General features: G+C 44.8%; 1 protein-coding gene across 1 annotated transcript; it reads left to right on the top strand.

The window, feature by feature from the left end:
* Positions 1–4,707: 4,707 nt before the first annotated feature.
* PRSS47 (serine protease 47) lies at positions 4,708–16,856 on the top strand. The gene is made up of 5 exons (XM_040963639.1): positions 4,708–4,723; positions 4,809–4,971; positions 6,014–6,291; positions 8,265–8,428; positions 16,366–16,856. The coding sequence occupies exons 2-5, from the start codon at positions 4,826–4,828 to the stop codon at positions 16,669–16,671; spliced, it is 894 nt and encodes a 297-aa protein (XP_040819573.1). The 5' UTR covers positions 4,708–4,723; positions 4,809–4,825; the 3' UTR covers positions 16,672–16,856.
* The last annotated feature ends 203 nt before the right edge of the window (positions 16,857–17,059 follow it).

The raw sequence follows: 17,059 nt of genomic DNA, 5'->3' as shown, positions 1-17,059 counted from the left end.
TTCATTTTTGTGACCAATAAATGGTGCTGAGGGAAGCAGGCATTCAGAAACAACAGAAAATAAAACAAAAACTAAAAAATATCACAGAACAAAAAAACTTAAAGTTTAACTCTAGACTTATCATAGACCTAACATTAAGAGCTAGTCCTTCAAACTTTTGAAAAAAATCATAGAAAAAAAATCTTCGCGATCCCTTTAATTTGGCCCACGCAGCAAGCAAATGATAAACTGAACTTTAATGAAGTAAAACAAATTTGCTTTCCAGTAGTCAATATAGTTTTAAAATTTTTTATAGAAAAAGTTTTAAAACTTATGAAAAAATCGTGAAGTAGTAATATGAAGAATCTCAGTACACCTCTCCTCTTGCTACTCAGGAAATAGCTTGTGTTCAGATTGACTTCTCTGAACTCCCTCATGTCGGAGAGAATGTGTCCTATTTATCTCCCCATCTCTGTTTCACTCAATGTCTCGTTCTACCAATTTTGATACAAATGACAGAATTTCATTCATTTTTATGGCTGAGTAATATTTCATCGTGTACTTGTACAATATTCTCTTTATCCATTCATCTAGTGATGGACATTTTGGTTTATTTCATGTCTAGCAATTGTGAATACTGCTCCTTTTGACACGGTGGATCAGGCATCTCTTTGATACAATGATTTCATGTCTTTTAGATATATACACAGTAGCAAGGTTGCTGGATTATGTGTCAGGGCCACTTTTAGCTTGGAAAAGAAATCTCTAGTGTTTTCCAAGATGAATGTATTCATCTATATGATTGCTAAAACTGTGTATAGCCAATGTTAAAAGAACAAAAAGGCAAAACACAGACTTGAGGAAAACATTCACAAAGCTATACCTGGAAAATAACTTGTGAGAGAATATATGGACAACTTTCATATTAAATGATGGGTAACATTTGTTGAAATGAAATAGTTTTGAATATGATGAAGATAATGAATGGCAAGGAAGCACATGAAAACATGTTTAACATCATTAAATTTTAGGGAAATGCAAATTAAAACTACAATGAGATAAACACTTCATTTCCAGTAGAATGGCTGTAATAGAAAAGCCATAATATCCAAGACAAACATGTATGTGAAAAAGTAGAATGTTTGTGGATTGTAATGGAAACGTACAATGGTATGCATCCATTGCAAAACAGTCTGGAAACTGATGAAATGTTAAACATGTCCTTATCACATGACCCATTTCTAGGAATTTCCCCAGGACAAACAAAAATATACTTGTATATTCATGCAAAGTCTTAAACAAGAACATTTATACCGGTATAATTCATAATAGTCCCAAACTACAAACAAGTCCATCAACATGTTAACAGAGTAAAAACATGATACAGCTGAGAACACAAAAACTCAAAAACATGACACAAACATCAGAATAAAATACTTCAAAATAATTATGTATGTAATATTACAAAGCAACTTTAAAATTATTATGAAATAATCCAGATGTGGAAACCTACATATTATTATTTTTAAAGATTTATTTATTTTTATTGGAAAGATATACAGAGAGGAGGAGAGACAGAGAGCAAGATCTTCCATCCAATGATTCACTCTTGTGAATTGCAATGGCCAGAGCTGAGCCAATCCGAAGCCAGGAGTCAGGAGCTTCTTCCAAGTCTCCCATGAGAGTGCAGGGTCCCAAAGCTTTGGGATGTCCTCGAATGCTTTCCCAGGCCACAAACAGGGAGCTAGATGGGAAGCGGGGCTGCTGGGATTAGAACCGGCGCCCATATGAGCGACAGACTGTGCCAGACGCTGTACTGGCAAAGTCACACAAGAATTAGATTTGGGATCATCTCAGATGAAGTTTCTTTGGAGATTCCTCCAACTGAAGTGCTGATCTCAAAACCCCAACCATGAAGAGACTATGTCAGTGGATTCTGAATAGGTTTCATTGCGTTTGGAATGGCAAGATTGGCAGCAATTCAGACCTGTTGAACTATCAAAACAGCTTCATGGGTGGGAGGCTGGGTGGGGCTTTTCCCATTGTTTCTTTCCTGACCCCAGATACAGGGAAAAAAAATATTAGTGTGGAAACAATGGTATAACCCACTTTCCTGTAGCCCTTGACCCTTTGTACCCTAATCAACTAAGTAAGATTATTTAAGAAAAAAAAGATCCTGGGTTGATACTGGGTAGCCATTCCCCATCCTCGGGTGCTAGGATGATTGGAAGGCTGGGTACGGCCTCTCCCCTTGCCTCTCCCCTCCCTTCAGAAATGGGAAGAAATAGAAAATATAGAAACAGTGATCACACCCACTTCTGTCTAATGTCAGATACTTTCTACCCTGATCACTATGTAAGCATCCTCTAAAATAATAAAAAAAGCTTATATAAACAAACAAACAAAAAAAACTGGTGCCCATATGAGATCTCGGGTGTGCAAGGCAAGGACCTTAATCACTACACTAGTACGCCAGGCCCCATATTAATTATTAATTAAAAACTTACATTCATGTCTGTATGTATGAAATGCCCAGAAATTACAAATTCAAGGAAAAATAAAAGAGACCCACCAGTGGTTACCTAGAGGTGCGGTAAAAAGGGGAGATTAACTGTAAATTTGAGGATTGTACACAATTATTTAAACTTGATCATCTGATTGCTCATTTGCAAAGCATGAATTTTACAGTCTATGAGGAATACTCCAATGCTGTTATTTAAAAGGTTAATGAGAAGCCTTATATGGCTTCCTGCTTTAATCCCCTTTGTTTTAAATTTATCCCTGGAAGTCTTTCATATCGTATGGGCCCCTTTTTCCTGTTCGTTCCTTTATCATAGTCCTTAACTTTCCTAAACATGCCTTTGAAATTCTATCCACTCCTTGTCTTCTTCTGTCACCTGAAGCCCCAAACCGCTCAGATGTCTATCTCCCCAACAGATCCACTTCCCAAAGTCAAAACTGGTATTTCGTCATGCACTACTGGGGAAATTTGAGCATTTATGTCATAGATATCACAGCCTGGCTTCATTTAACATCCCTGTCTTTGCGTTCGCCAACCTTGCATCCTGTTTTACAATATTTAGCAATTCTCCTTCCAATCTCCACATGAAACTATAGATAACTCCTAACATCGGTAAACTTTTGCCAAACTCTATATCGTTTTGGTAATGTAAGTTCTTAAAGAAGACTGTGTGACTCCTTGTTTTATTAATAGCCATGACTAAACTGACATTATGGTGTCTATAATGTGTGGTCACCTAGACACAGGGATAGACAAAGTCCTTTCTCTGTAGGATGAAGTTCACAATCTAAGGATGAAAAGAGGCCGAAGAAAGAGCATAAAATGCTAGAATCTCATTCCTGGTAGAAATGAATTCAGGACATTTCATCCTGAAGCAGCAACTAGAAGCATGTGTATGAAACTCGATCCTTCTGCTTCCCACCGTTATGGGGAAATCAAGGATGTGTTGAAGATCCAAGGGCTCTTTCACTCTAAAATGTCTGCAGTTGGGTGGGGTGGTGTTAGCGTCCGGCCCCGGGAGGGGTCAGTGCTGGGGGCTCAGAATGACCCTGAGGCCAGGGCCTGGAGTTGGGACTTCTCTCAGGAGCTTTCAAGCCTGACCTGTCTCAGCGTGGATCAGGGCCTATTTGGAGCTGAGGTCAGGGTGGGGTCAAGATGGGGTCAGGCTGGGTTCAGTCCCCCGCCCCCGTTCATCACACTTCCTCTATGTCCGGCATCCAGCATGGACATGGGAGCTGCATGGCCCAGAGGACGATGGAGTCCCCTGCTCTGGCTGCTGTGCTCGGTACTGCTTCCCCTGAATACCGAGGCTGCGGCCACCCGGCAGCAGGTGGCCCCCGACCTCTCTCAAGCTTCAGGGATGACAGGTGGCGGTCAGGGAGTGCTGGACAGTGGCGAGCTGGCGACCGGTGGGCCCCAGCACTCTGTAGGCGGGGTCCACGGTCGGTTTGAAGGCCGGTGGGCGGGGCCAGCGCCGGTGGCCACCCCACCTGTCCTTTCTGGCTCCACCCAAGCAGGTAGCCCTGGAGATGATATCAGCCGAGGTGAGTCAGCCTCCCCACTCTTCAGGAAACATTTGCTGGATAGGAGGCGCCCATGACCTGGAGTGGGACCCTAGGACTGGCGAATAACAGCCGAGGGCTGGCGCTGGGGGCTGGGTGGAGAGAGAGAACCCGCACAGGGCTAGGCAGCACAGGGGTTTCTTCTGCTGCTGAGGGGTCTGGGTTTACTGTTTCCTTCCCTGGTGTGACCTTTAGAGCAGTGCTTCCCTTCTAACCTCACCGTCTGCCTGGCATAGAGAAGTAGAGCCACTCTCCCTATAGCCTCTGACCACCGACCCATGCCTGTGGATCTTTCTTCCTGGGGTGCTGGGGTAGGTGGGAGGGGGCACAGCTTCTGAGAAGCAATGACCTTGAGCCAGGATAGCCGATAGCCCCTGAGGCTTCCACTGTGTGACCTCCAAAGTCTTTGCGGAGGTGTGCTAGCAGAAGGAATGGTGTCCTGGACCTGGCTCCCAGTCCTCCAACCCTGACAGTCCTGCTTAAGCACAGGCTGCTGTGGCCACTCCTTGTTACCCCCACATCTCTGGGTCCTCATTCCCACATTGCTTGCTTGGCTCCAGGGCCACCTGGGCTTTGGCAGCAATGCCTCGAAGTGAGGTTGGTGGCAGCCCTGTATGATTTTGGTTACGGCAGCTGTCGGTAGACTTTGGTCTTTCTACCTGTGAAGTTGGGGCGGGCCTTGTTGAGATGGCATTCAGGATCAGTCCGATGTCTGATGGGTGGGTGGCTATGGGCTGTCTTCACAGTGTGTGGGAAACGCAAGATGGTGGGAAAGCTCTATGGTGGCCAAGACGCGGCGCCTGCCCAGTGGCCATGGCAGGCCAGCCTGTTCTACCACAACGTGCATCTCTGTGGAGCGGTCCTCATCGATAGGCACTGGCTGCTTTCTGCTGCCCACTGTTTCCTGAAGTGAGTCCTCCCCACAGCCCCCTAAGGGATGGAAGATGCAAGAGAGAGACAGGAGAGAATGGGGCAGTGCCTACCTTTGACCCATAGTTTAAACTTTTTCACCGTCCTTCAGTCTGCCTGGATCCTTTCATTCTTTCTGTTGAAATCCAGCAGAAACCTCCAGCCCCTGTGTCTGGCCCAGCTCACATGTGCTGTGAGAGCACTGGCCATGTCTGCCTTGGCCACGTCAAGTCCAGAGTATCTCCTTACCATAGCATGCACCAGTGACTCACTCTAGTTTTCAGCCCAGACAATCTAAGCTGGGCCATTCTTTTGTTACTTCTATGAACTCCTGGGAGGACACTTGGTTTTCACCGTGGTCATGTGCTAGGCTGCACAAGTGGGAAGTGTGGACTTTTCTGACCTGGAGAACAGCATGGACAGTCAGGGGCCTGATTTCGTGTCCCTTGTTCTAGATTTTATGAGAGGGCTAAGGGGTTGCAGGGGTTACAAGATGGAAGGACTAGGTATGGGAGTGTAGGTAGTGAACTATGTGAACAAAGCTACCACAGTAGTGTGGTTCCTCCTCGTGTTGAGCAACAAGGAAAGCTTCCTTAATGCTCTGTGAATTTCCCAAGTCCTATAGGAGTCATTACTACCAAGTGGAGAAGCAGGTCTTCTAGGGATCGGAAAGGAGGGTCACCAGATGGGTGTTGGGAAGGCTTGGGAAGGATCACTCGGGGATGGGGGTTGAACCAGAACTCCTGTCTGTAGAGTCAAGAGGTTTGATTTGATGAGCCCCCAATGGATCCTTTCAGGACCTGTATTGTCTTTTCTGCAGATTTTAGGGTGTTAATAGGAAATCACATGTCCTGAGATTGTAAAAACTCCATGAACCCTAAGAAATAAGGCTCCTGACAGCTAAGAAGGGGTAGATAAAACTGCTTAGAGTCATGGTGGGTGCATGGACCCATAGTGGCATGGGCAGTGAGAGGAAGATGCAGAGAAAGTGGGCTGGTCCAACATTCAGAGATGATGATGATAATGGCCTTCCTTCCTCCAGCAAATCACAGATCCCCACGGACTATAAGATTCTGTTGGGAAACACCCAGCTGTATCAGCCAAGCCAGCACACCCAGGAGATACCTGTAAGCAGGATTTTCATGCACCCAGACTTTGAGAAGTTCCATTCCTTCGGAAGTGACATTGTCATGGTGCAGCTGCACCTGCCTGTGAACTTCACATCCTCCATTGTTCCTGTCTGCCTCCCATTCCCAGAAGTGCAGCTGTCCAGTCTCAAATCCTGTTGGATTACTGGCTGGGGAATGCTCACCAAGAAGAGTGAGTGTGTGTGGGAGAGACGGGAGGCTGGGGGAGGGGAGGAAGGAGAAAATTGCAAGGGAATAAAGCAAGAATGGCTCAGCTCTGCAGAGGCCAAGGCTGGTTTCCGAAGCGGCTAGATCTTGGCAATCAGTGCCTCCTTTCTATGACCTGTGAGAGCAGGACTGAACTGGACCATGGCCCTTCTGATACAAGGCTATGTGATACAATACAATTAACGTAACCATGATCTTTGGGTGTTTAACCTCTCTAAACCACACCTTGTTATAACTCAGGTTGGCTGATGCTTCTTAGTCTTGCTAGCTGAACTGAAGCACAGTTAGTTTGTTTTCCTGATTAACTGATTAAAGAAACATGGAGAAAGACTTAAAGACAAGAGAGTTTCTTGTGGAAGGAGTGTGTGAGTTTGAAGAAATGTTTTGGTGTAGTGGGAAGGCAGATATGAACATGTCCTTGTAATTATCTGTAGAGTCATAACTTACTGCAGTGTTTCTCAGCAAAGTTACTACAGATATTTGGACGGAATGAGTCTTCATTTATTACCACTGCCTGGATACTGGCTGTATGCTAATAATCAAAAACACTTCCTAATCAGGTGATAACCAGCCCTCTGTATATAAACACACACACACACACCTCCTTGAGTGGAGACCCCTTGTGAACAGGCCTGTTTTAATATGCCAGTTGTGTGGTGGTACTTCATGGCACAGCTACCTCACTGGCAGGGTAGACCATCATTTCTGTCCAGTAGCCCTTGAACTGGTCTCCCAGAATCCTTCCACCTTGTGTGCCTCTGTTTTAGTCTCCACAGAGTCATTAGAGTATTATTTTTCAAACTAAGTCCTAACTGCTCACTGTCCATTACTGTCCAGTACCTTGTTATTTTATACTTAGAATAAAACCAAAACTTCCTGTGTTGACTATAAGCCTTGCATGATGTTAGCATCCGGATATCTTTCCCTCATCTCCTATCCCTCACACACATCATCCCACCACAGGGCTTATTTACTCACTACTCCAAGGCAATTCCCATCTCAGGCACTTTAGCTTTGTTGCTTTATTGGCCTGGCTTGCTGTCTCCTCCAATTCTTTTAGAATCAATTTCTTCTTTCATTTAAGATTCATATCCTCTGTTGTGGAGTTTTTTCTGAACTCTGTAAGCTAAAATAAGTAACAATGATCACATCTCCATGTTTTACTTTCTTTGTATCACCCAAGGATCCTAAATAATTCTATATATCTGTTTACATGCTCTCTCTATACCAAAAATGCTCCCTTCTATCATTAATGTGGATAGATGAATACATGAGTAAATAGATTATTGCTTGATTTAGGGAGTGGACTGAAGGGTCAGTGGAAGGGAAATTTTATCGCATGTGGTTTTGGTGGGTAGAAATATGTATAAAAGGATGGTGAGTAGGTGGCTGGATGGTATGGCTGGATGCGTTGATAGGTGGGAGGGAGAACTGGTGGGGAAATGGAGAGATTGATAAACAATTTCAGTGCATGGATGGAAGGATATATAGTGAATGAATGATGATGTGAAGGAAAAAATATCTATCCATGGTTGAGTGTAGATGGTGGTGATGGGTGGGTGAAGAGATGAAACAAAATTTACTAATGGATGGAGACTGAACTGGATGGTTCATGAAAGGGCAGGTGGGTCACTGAATGATTGCTAACCCCCTTTGAATGGGTCATGTTCTGGTGAGACTTACCACTATAGCAGAAGAGGCATGCTCTGTTGTTAAGAGAAGTGAAGGGAACTGGGTAAATTGGAGAGGTTTGAGAAGAAGGAGAGGCGTTTCAAGGATGGGCAGGATATTGAGGCAGTGTTCATGCTCAGATGTCATGAGGAAATCCCTGTGGTGAGCAGAGTGGGGCTTCAGTGTAACGTAGGTTCAGGGAGGATGCGTTGGTAAAGTCAACATGCATGCCACTACCCTTCCCACCCATTTGTTTTGTTTTTGCAGTGCATCTTTCACCACCATTCAATCTCCAGGAGAGTGAGGTGGGCATCATTGAGAACACGTTCTGTAACTTCTTATATGGGCAGAGAATCGACTCAAACAAATATGGTGTCCATGAAGAGATGCTTTGTGTGGGGAACTTCTCGAAAGCCAAGTCCATCTGCAATGTAAGGCCTTTTCTGTTTTTCCTTGCCTTATTCTCTGGGCCCACGGTTCCTCAAGAGATCTGTGTTTCACCAACTCTCCTTGTGGGCACCCTGCATTTCCTGTTTCCTTCCCTCTGACTTCCGTGGGCTGCATCCCTCAATAGTCTACCCCACAGAATCACCCCGTCTCTGGCTCCTCCTAGCATGAGGGCACTTGATGGAAGGGGCTTAAAATACCATTCATTTTCTTTTTTTTTTTTTAAGATTTATTATTATTATTTTTTTATTGGAAAGGCGGATATACAGAGAGGAGAGACAGAGAGGAAGATCTTCTGTCCGATGATTCACTCCCCAAGTGAGCACAATGGCCAATGCTATGTCGATCCGAAGCCAGAAGCCTCTTCCGGGTCTCCCACGCGGGTGCAGGGTCCCAAAGCTTTGGTCTGTCCTCGACTGCCCTCCCGGACCACAGGCAGGGAGCTGAAAGGGAAGTGGGGCTGCCGGGATAGAACTGGCGCCCATATGGGATCCCAGGTGTGCAAGGTGAGGACCTTAACCACTTGTGCCACTGCGCCGGGCCCAAAACCATTCATTTTCATTAAATATTTAAACTTATTGAAGCATGACAAGCTACACAAGAGTGTGTACGTCCCAAGTGTGCTGTTGATAACCTTTGCCCGGTCACACAGCTTGTTTCCAGCACCCGCAGATGCCTCACTTCGCCTCACTTCTTACCATCTTCTTGTCCTTGACGTGCTTTGAAAACTCAGCTTACATATTTTTATTTCCTATTACCAGAATCTGTAGCATGTACTCTTTTGTCTTAGTGTTGTATGTATATATATTTTAAAGATTTTTTTTTTATTGGAAAGGCAGATATATAGAGAGAGACAGAGAGGAAGATCTTCTGTCTGATGATTCACTCCCCAAGTGAGTGCAATGGCCTGTGCTGTGCTCATCCGAAGCCAGGATTCCTCCAAGTTTCCGATGTGGGTGGAGGGTCCCAAGGTTTTGGGCCGTCCTCCACTGCTTCCCCAGGCCACAAGCAGGGAGCTGGATGGGAAATGGAGCTGCCAGGATTGAAACCAGTGCCCGTATGGGATCCCGGCATGTTCAAGGCGAAGACTTTAGTCGTTAGGTCACTGTACCGGGCCCAGTGTTTTATTTGTGAAATTCACACATGATGTGCTGATGTATGGTGAGTTCATTTTCATTACTCTATCATATGCTGCCATGAGAATGAATTCTATGATCATTTCTCTACTTGAAGGGAGTATTTGCAATAGTTTCTAAGTTGGCAGTATACTGTGTAGCAGAGCTATGCACATTTTGTGTTTATCTTCAGAGGTAAATATGTTTACTATTTTTTACTGATATGAACTACATTCATACATTCCATAGGTACAGTTCCAAGGAGACGATCACATACCCTCTCCCCTCTCCTCCCCAAACACCTTCTCTCTTTATCTCTGTCTCATCAGGTTTCCCAAATACAGACTCAACTGACTATATTCACAGGGTTAATTCACCACTAATTGTAATAATCAGCAAGTAAAAAATAGCAAGATCACAGTTCCACAGGAGTACAAACAAGTGCTAAAATTGACAATATTTCACAAGGTGTCTGTTTCATTACTTTTTTGTACTCTATATTAACTGTTTTTTTTTTAATTGTTGCTTACATTGTATTATGTAGTACAGTTTTATAGGCGCTGGGGATTCCCCCCACCCCTCCCATACCCCTCCCCCCATGGTGGATTCCTCCACCTTGTTGCATAACCATAGTTCAAGTTCAGTTGAGATTCATTCCTTGCAAACACATGCCTAGCATAAAGTTCAGCGTCTTATTGTCCAGATAAGTTCAGTGGCCTCTTGGGGAGACCTTCTATGGTCTGAAGATAGGTCTAACAGAGTAAAGATCCGGCAAGTTAAACGGCCCAACAAGGCCTCAGTATCAATATACAACATTATGGAATTAATTGACATAGTATTGGGTAAACAATATGTTAAAAATAATGCAAGTTCCATTCTTCGAAACATCTGGGTTGAGACAGTATCAATGACAGGTTCAAAAAATAACAAACGACCAAACAAAAAATTACAGGTTAAATCAAGGCAAACATGTGGTATCTAATCTTTTGGGATTCGCTCATTTCCCTTAGCATTATAGTTTCCAGTTGTGCCCATTTAGCCACAAAGAACTGCATTTTGTTTTTTTTAATAGCTGAGTAGTATTCCATGGAGTAGATGAACCAAAGCTTTCTTATCCAATCTTCTGCTGATGGGCATTTTGGTTGCTTCCATGTTTTTGCAATTACTGATTGTGCTGCAATGAACATAGGGGTGCATGTTGGTTTGTCGTAAAACAGGTGTTTTGGATATATTCCTAGGAGTGCTATTGCTGGGTCATATGGTATGCAGATTTTGAGTTGTTTGAGTGTTCTCCAGACTGATTTCCATAAAGGCTGTACCAATTTGCAGCTCCACCAGCAGTGGAGTAGGGTTCCCTTTTCCCTGCATCCTCGCCAGCAAGCGTCGTTGGTGTTCTTGTTTATGTGGGCCAATCTTACTGGTGTTAGGTGGTACCTCATCGATGTTTTAATTTGGATTTCCCTTATTGCTAGGGAGCTGGAACATTTTTTCATATGTTTGTTTGCCATTTGGACTTGTTCCTTTGTGAAATGTTTGCCCATTTCCCGTGCCCATTTCTTGAGTGGCTTGTTTGTTTTGGTTTTTTGGTTGTTTTGAAGTTCTTTGTATATCCTGGAAATTAGCCCCCTGTCGCCTATATCGTGTGCAAAGATCTTCTCCCACTCTGTGGGTTGCTTTTTTACTTTGTTGATTGTTTCCCTTGCTGTACAGAAGCTTCTTAGTTTGATGAGGTCCCATTTGTTTATTCTGTTCTCAACTGCTATTGCTTTTGGTGTCCTTCTTAGAAAGTCGGAACCTACTCCTAGGTCTTGCAGGGTATTTCCTACATTTTCTTGCAAGAGTTTGAAGGTTTCTGGATGACTCTACATTAACTGTTATGCATCACAGAAAACATATTCAATGTGTCTTTTTGAGACTGGCTTATTTCACTAAGTCAGTCTCAAATAAGTTTTTAAACTCATTTGTCAAAGTTTAATTGGCTGAAATTATGTGGACTACTTCTGGGGGTTTCTATTCTATTCCATTGCTTTACATGTCTGTGTTTTGTGCCACTACCAGGCTGTTTTAATTATAACTGCTCTGTAATATGTCTTAAAATCTGGTGTTGTGGTACCTTCAGCTTTTTTTATTGTTTAAAATTGCGTTAGCTATTTGGGGTCTTTGGTGTTTCCATCAGAAATTTAGGTTTTTTTTTTTCCTGTGTTTGAGAAGAGTGTCATTACTACTGTGCTTAGATCGCATTGAATCTCCAAATTTATTTGGAAATATGGATTTTTGACGATAGTGATTTTTTCAATTTATGGACATGGAAGAGTTTTACTATTTTTTGTGTCTTCTATTTCCTAAAAAAAATTTTTTTTCCGTAGCTTTGATTGTAGAGATCTTTCATATTCCTGGTTGAATTGGTTTCAATGTATTTAAATCTTAAAATTCTTGTAGGTATTGTGAATGGGACTGATCTTACAGCTTCTTTCTCAGCCATGGCACTGTTTGTGTACACAAAGACAATTGGTTTTTGTGTGTTGATTTTACATCCTGTAACTTTAGCAAACTCTCTTATGAGTTTCAAAGACTCTGTGGAGTCTTTTGGCTTCCATTATGTATTGGATCATGTCATCTACAAACAGGAATAATCTGACTCCTCTCCCCCCCACCCGTTGCCATTTGTATCCCTTTGACTTATTTTTCTTGCTTATTGCCTTCGGCTAAAACTTACAGAACTATATTAAATAGTTGTAGTGAGAATGGACATCGGTGTCTGGTTTCAGATCTTAGTGGAAAGGCCTCCAACTTCTCTGATAGCTATGCTTTTCTCAGCTCTGATTCAATTACCTTGGGTTTCCCTGTTTTTCATTAGTTGGGCTAATGGTGAATGCATTTGTGTACTTTTTCAGGAATCTGGATGCTCATTTCACTGTTCTTTTATATAATTTCTTGGTTCTAATTTTGTTTATGTTTTCATCTCTGATTTTAATGATTTCTTATTAGTTTTATTTTTTGATGATGTTTACATAGTTGATCAGGATGGCAAGGGTCAAGGATTAGGGGGAAGTGGGCGAGACATTTGTTCCCAAATTATCTGTCCCACAGGTTGGCAGCAAGGACTGGAGAAGGAAGTCTTTGGACCCCTGTTTTGCCTTATAGGCTTGCTCTGTGGCCTCGCCTGGACTTTTCACCTTCTGAGCTAATGTTGTTTTCTGTAATGGGGGATTCTTAAGCCTCCCTGAGGTGGTTGTTGATAGTGTGACCTGTCCACTGAGAGTCTCCGAAGGGGGTCTTATGTGAAAATAGGGGTTTTATGGATGTAATTAAGAGTCTAAAGATGCAATAGTATAGCAGATCTTAAATTCAATATTTGACACTGCTAAGGAAAGAGAGCTTGGGCATGCATTTCATGCAGAAGTTTGGAGGTCGCCTGGGATGCCTGGGTCCCACATCAGAGTGCCTGGGTTTGGTTAGAATTCAGCTTCCAGCTAATGTGTGCAGTGGGAGGCAGCAGTGATAGCTCAGGTAGTTGGGTCCCTGCTGCTCACATGGGTGACTTGGATTCTGTTCTCAGCTCCTACCTTCACATCCTCTCTTCTTCCCTCCTCTCCTCCCCTCCCCTCCTCTTGTCTTTTCTTCCCTCTCCTCCCCTCCTTTTCTCTCCTCTCTTCTTCCTCTCATTTCTTCCACTCCCCTTTCCCTACCTCTCCCCTCCCATCATCTCCCTCCCCTCCCCTCCTCTTCTCTCCTTTCCCCTCTCATCTCTTCCCCTCCTTTTCTCTCCTCTCTTCTTCCTTTCCTCTTTTCTTCCTCTCCTCTCCTCTCCTTTCACCTCTCCTCTCCTTTCACCTCTCCTCCTCTCCTCTGTTTTTCCTTCCTCTCCTCTGTTCCTCTTCCCTCCTCCTCTCCATCTTACCTTACCCTGCCTTACCTTACTTTATCTTACCTTAGAAGAGCATCCATAGAGACACATTCAGGTAATATGGTCATGTGGATACAGGAGTAGAGGTTGGAGTGATGCAACCACAAGAAGAAACACCAACAAGTGCCAGACGAGGTGAGAAGTGGTCCTCCTCTCTCCTGTGCAGCTAGAGTGACACAGGGGATTTATAAATTTTTAGCTACCAGAACCATGAGAATCAGTTCTTCTTATTTTCAAATTGCTTAGTTTATGACACTTTAATTTGGGAAAGTTTTGAAACTGCATACATTTATCTAAGATCATGCTGCTAGCAAAATGACAGATTAAAAACTAGAACCTTGTGTTTTTTGCTCCTATTCTGAGTACTGAGTCACCATGTAGTGAGAATAATTCATTGGAAATTCAGTTTTCATTTCCACCTAGTGGGGTTGGGGGGCTGAGCTGGAGCGAGGACCCCAGCATGCCCTTCTGGCCAGGAGAGGCCTCAGGTTTCTTGATTTCCTGTCATATACCTTTCAATCCTTCCTTCAGACTGTCTCATCCGGTCTGCCTCCTGTAGGTGGAGCAAAGGGCCTGCTGAATACAGTTTCGGGCCCTGTACCTCCTGCCCAACTTTGCTCTGATTCTGCCTTCTCCTGTGAAGGTCATGGGCTGGTGCCTCAGCCAGTGACCCCCCCGCTGCACATCTGGTGGATACCCTATTGTGCTCCCACATCTGTCTGTGCCTCATGTTCCTTCACTAAGCCAAGGACACCACAGAACTGGATTCCATGGGAATCCAAGAAAACCCTCTGTCCCTGTGCATTAGCCTCCCTCCTCAGCCTGTCTGAAAACCTGCAGGATTCCTCCCCTACTTGTCCTGGTCTCCACTTTTTCCTGAGGGCTCCTTTCTCCTCTGTGAAGTATCGCCTCTTCCTAACCACAGCACCAAGAACAGCTGTGCAGGGTGACTGACTCAGTGTTCTGATAGTGGGGCAGTCCAGGCCAGCCTGTGCAGTCTGCACTGTTACCTTAACTGCATTTCCTCAGCTTGAAATGGGGTTGCTGCCAGCCTCCCTGTCTTAAGGTTCCTATAGAAAATTAAGTACATTGCCTGGTATCTGGCAGGTGCTGATCAAGTGTTGGCCCTAAAGTCTCAGGCTCTGTTTGTTCCTCTCTGTCTGACCTGCACTTTATCTTCATGCCTGTCTCAGACCTGCCCTCTGTAACCATGATGCGAATCACCACACTGTCCTCACCACTACTAGCACCTCTCTTTCTTTCTCCCCCTCTTTCTTTTCTCCGTTAGTGTGAACCAAAGCTCCCTTGGCTTGACTTCCTTTACTTTCCTGGAGCTCCCCAGTGGCCTTGAATTTCCTGGACTCCTTCTGTGCTTTCCCCATGGATCCAGAATCCAGTGTGAGGTTGGTGCCGCATGGTTCATGTGCATGAATTGCAGAGGCTTGGAGCAGACAGCAACCACCAGGTAGAGGGCTCCTGCTGCCTTACAAGCTGGGTGGGGGCATGGTGTGAAGAGGGACCAGATACTTGGTGAGAAGCCACCAAGGAAAGCACTAGGGACAGCAAAGACACAGTCCTACTCTCAAGAAGGCTAAGGGAAATTTACCAGCACAGTCATGTCATCAGAAACTGAGAGGCTAAACTGGCTGACATTGAGAGACTCTCAGATCTGGAGGGCCGAAGTGCAAAGTCCAGGTGTGGGCAATCTGCTTCCTATGAGGCTCTGGAGGGTTTTCCAGCCCTGCCTTCTTTGGCTTCTCAGGGCTGCTGCTGTAGTACCTTCCTCTGTCCTCAGTGCACATTCACCCAACCCCTTGCTTTTGTTATCACATCTTGTCTGCCTGTGATCCCCTGCCAACTTCTTCCCCATATCAGGAAGTTGCGAATGAAGGGGTTGGTCCCACCATGCCACTCCAGGGTCATGTCCACTTTCAAGACCCTCTCCATCATCCTAAGTGCAAAACTTCTTCTGTCATGTAAGGTAATATAGTCACAGGTTCCAGGGGTGGGGAAGAGGACAGTGAGAGGGTTGTCACACCTGATTGGTCTTATTTCTACCTGGTGCCCATCAACTGGGTATCCCATGTATATCCTTGGACTAACCCATAGACTGCCAGTGGCCTCCTGTGATCCACTTAACCCTGGTTCACCCCTCCCCTCTTTGTTTTTACCACCTAAAACTTCTACCCACAAGGCTGGTACAATCACATTGTGCTTTTTCTTTCCAGTTGTAGCTGGGGAGATTTATGTACACTGACACAATGTACCTTATCAATGCCTGGTTGGTGTGAGTCCCATGGAGCAGGGTTTTTTTCTGTCTATGTCACCCTGATGCCCAGCCTGCACACTGGGCAGATGGATAGAGGGCCTGCTTTAGTCTCACTTCTTGGGTCCAGGAGGTAGAATTCACAAACCGGTGACCACAGAAACTTTTCAGAGACCTTGCCCATGTGGGTTGTCTTCACCTGAGTTGGGTCTAGGAGTTTTCTAAAGACCAACAACTAAGAGATTGAGAGAAAGCTTTAGGCCCAGATGAACAAGAAAGGAAGCAGGCTTGGACGGATGCAGCTCAGGGTGTCTAGCATCTGGGGTCTGTGCAGAGGCTGTGCACTGAACTCACACACATAGTTTCTCTTGGGCTCTGTCTCTCCTGACCATAGACACTGTCCCTTCCTGGCCACTGGCCCCCAAGTGTGTGGTGCAGAGTGGGGAAGACCTATCAGTAGGTTGAGGTGGGATTAGCCCAGGAATTTGTTGATACTGGAACCCAGAGTTCCACTCTTGAGATTTGTTCTAATGTGGGGCCCTGATTCAGAGACAGGCACAAGACCCCAGACCTTGTTACATGCCTTCCCCAATCTGCTCAGCCTCCAAAGCTACCTCCTTTTTCTCTCTACAGGGTGATTCTGGGAGTCCTCTTGTTTGCTACCTTACCAATGCCTGGGTACTGGTTGGATTGGCCAGCTGGGGCTTGGACTGCCAGCACCCCATCTATCCCAGCGTCTTCACCAGAGTCTCCTACTTCATCGACTGGATTAATGGAATCAAAAGGCTCACTCATTCACCAGAACTTACATCTACTCTGTCTTACACCAGCTCATCTTTACCTGTGAGGGCAGCTGATTCGTCTGGACCTCACACAGCCTTCAGGCCTGCACGTACCTGGCATCTGCTGCCATTCATCCTCCAGAGAGCCCTGAACTGACCTTGTAGCATTCAACACCTTTCATCCTATGTATCAGTGTCCATGTTTGAAATTACCTATTTCTGTAAATGGTTACTTGTGATTGGCCTTTCTGCACACCCTGACTAGACTTGGTAGGATCAGACCCAATAAAACAGCTGTCCTGCTCTTGTTCTGGACACTCCCGCTCCTCAACATCTTCCTTTCCCAGTAGTCAACACCAGGCTGCAGTTCAGGAAACTGGACCTCACAGGAAGACTCTCAAGTGTGGGCTCTGAGGAGAAAGTAGGGGTGCAGGAGACCACTAAAAGGGCACTGTCAGGGAAGAAGGCTGCCACTCTGCATTTAGACTGTAAATGCTGTCAGAGGGCATGAGATTTAACATCCAGGGCGCACAGCTCAAGAAATC

Source organism: Ochotona curzoniae, unplaced genomic scaffold, assembly GCF_017591425.1.
Source record: "Ochotona curzoniae isolate NIBS_2020 unplaced genomic scaffold, NIBS_Ocur_1.0 scaffold_3208, whole genome shotgun sequence".
NCBI classification, from domain to species: Eukaryota; Metazoa; Chordata; class Mammalia; order Lagomorpha; family Ochotonidae; genus Ochotona; species Ochotona curzoniae.
This window is presented reverse-complemented; position numbering and strand designations above follow the sequence as displayed.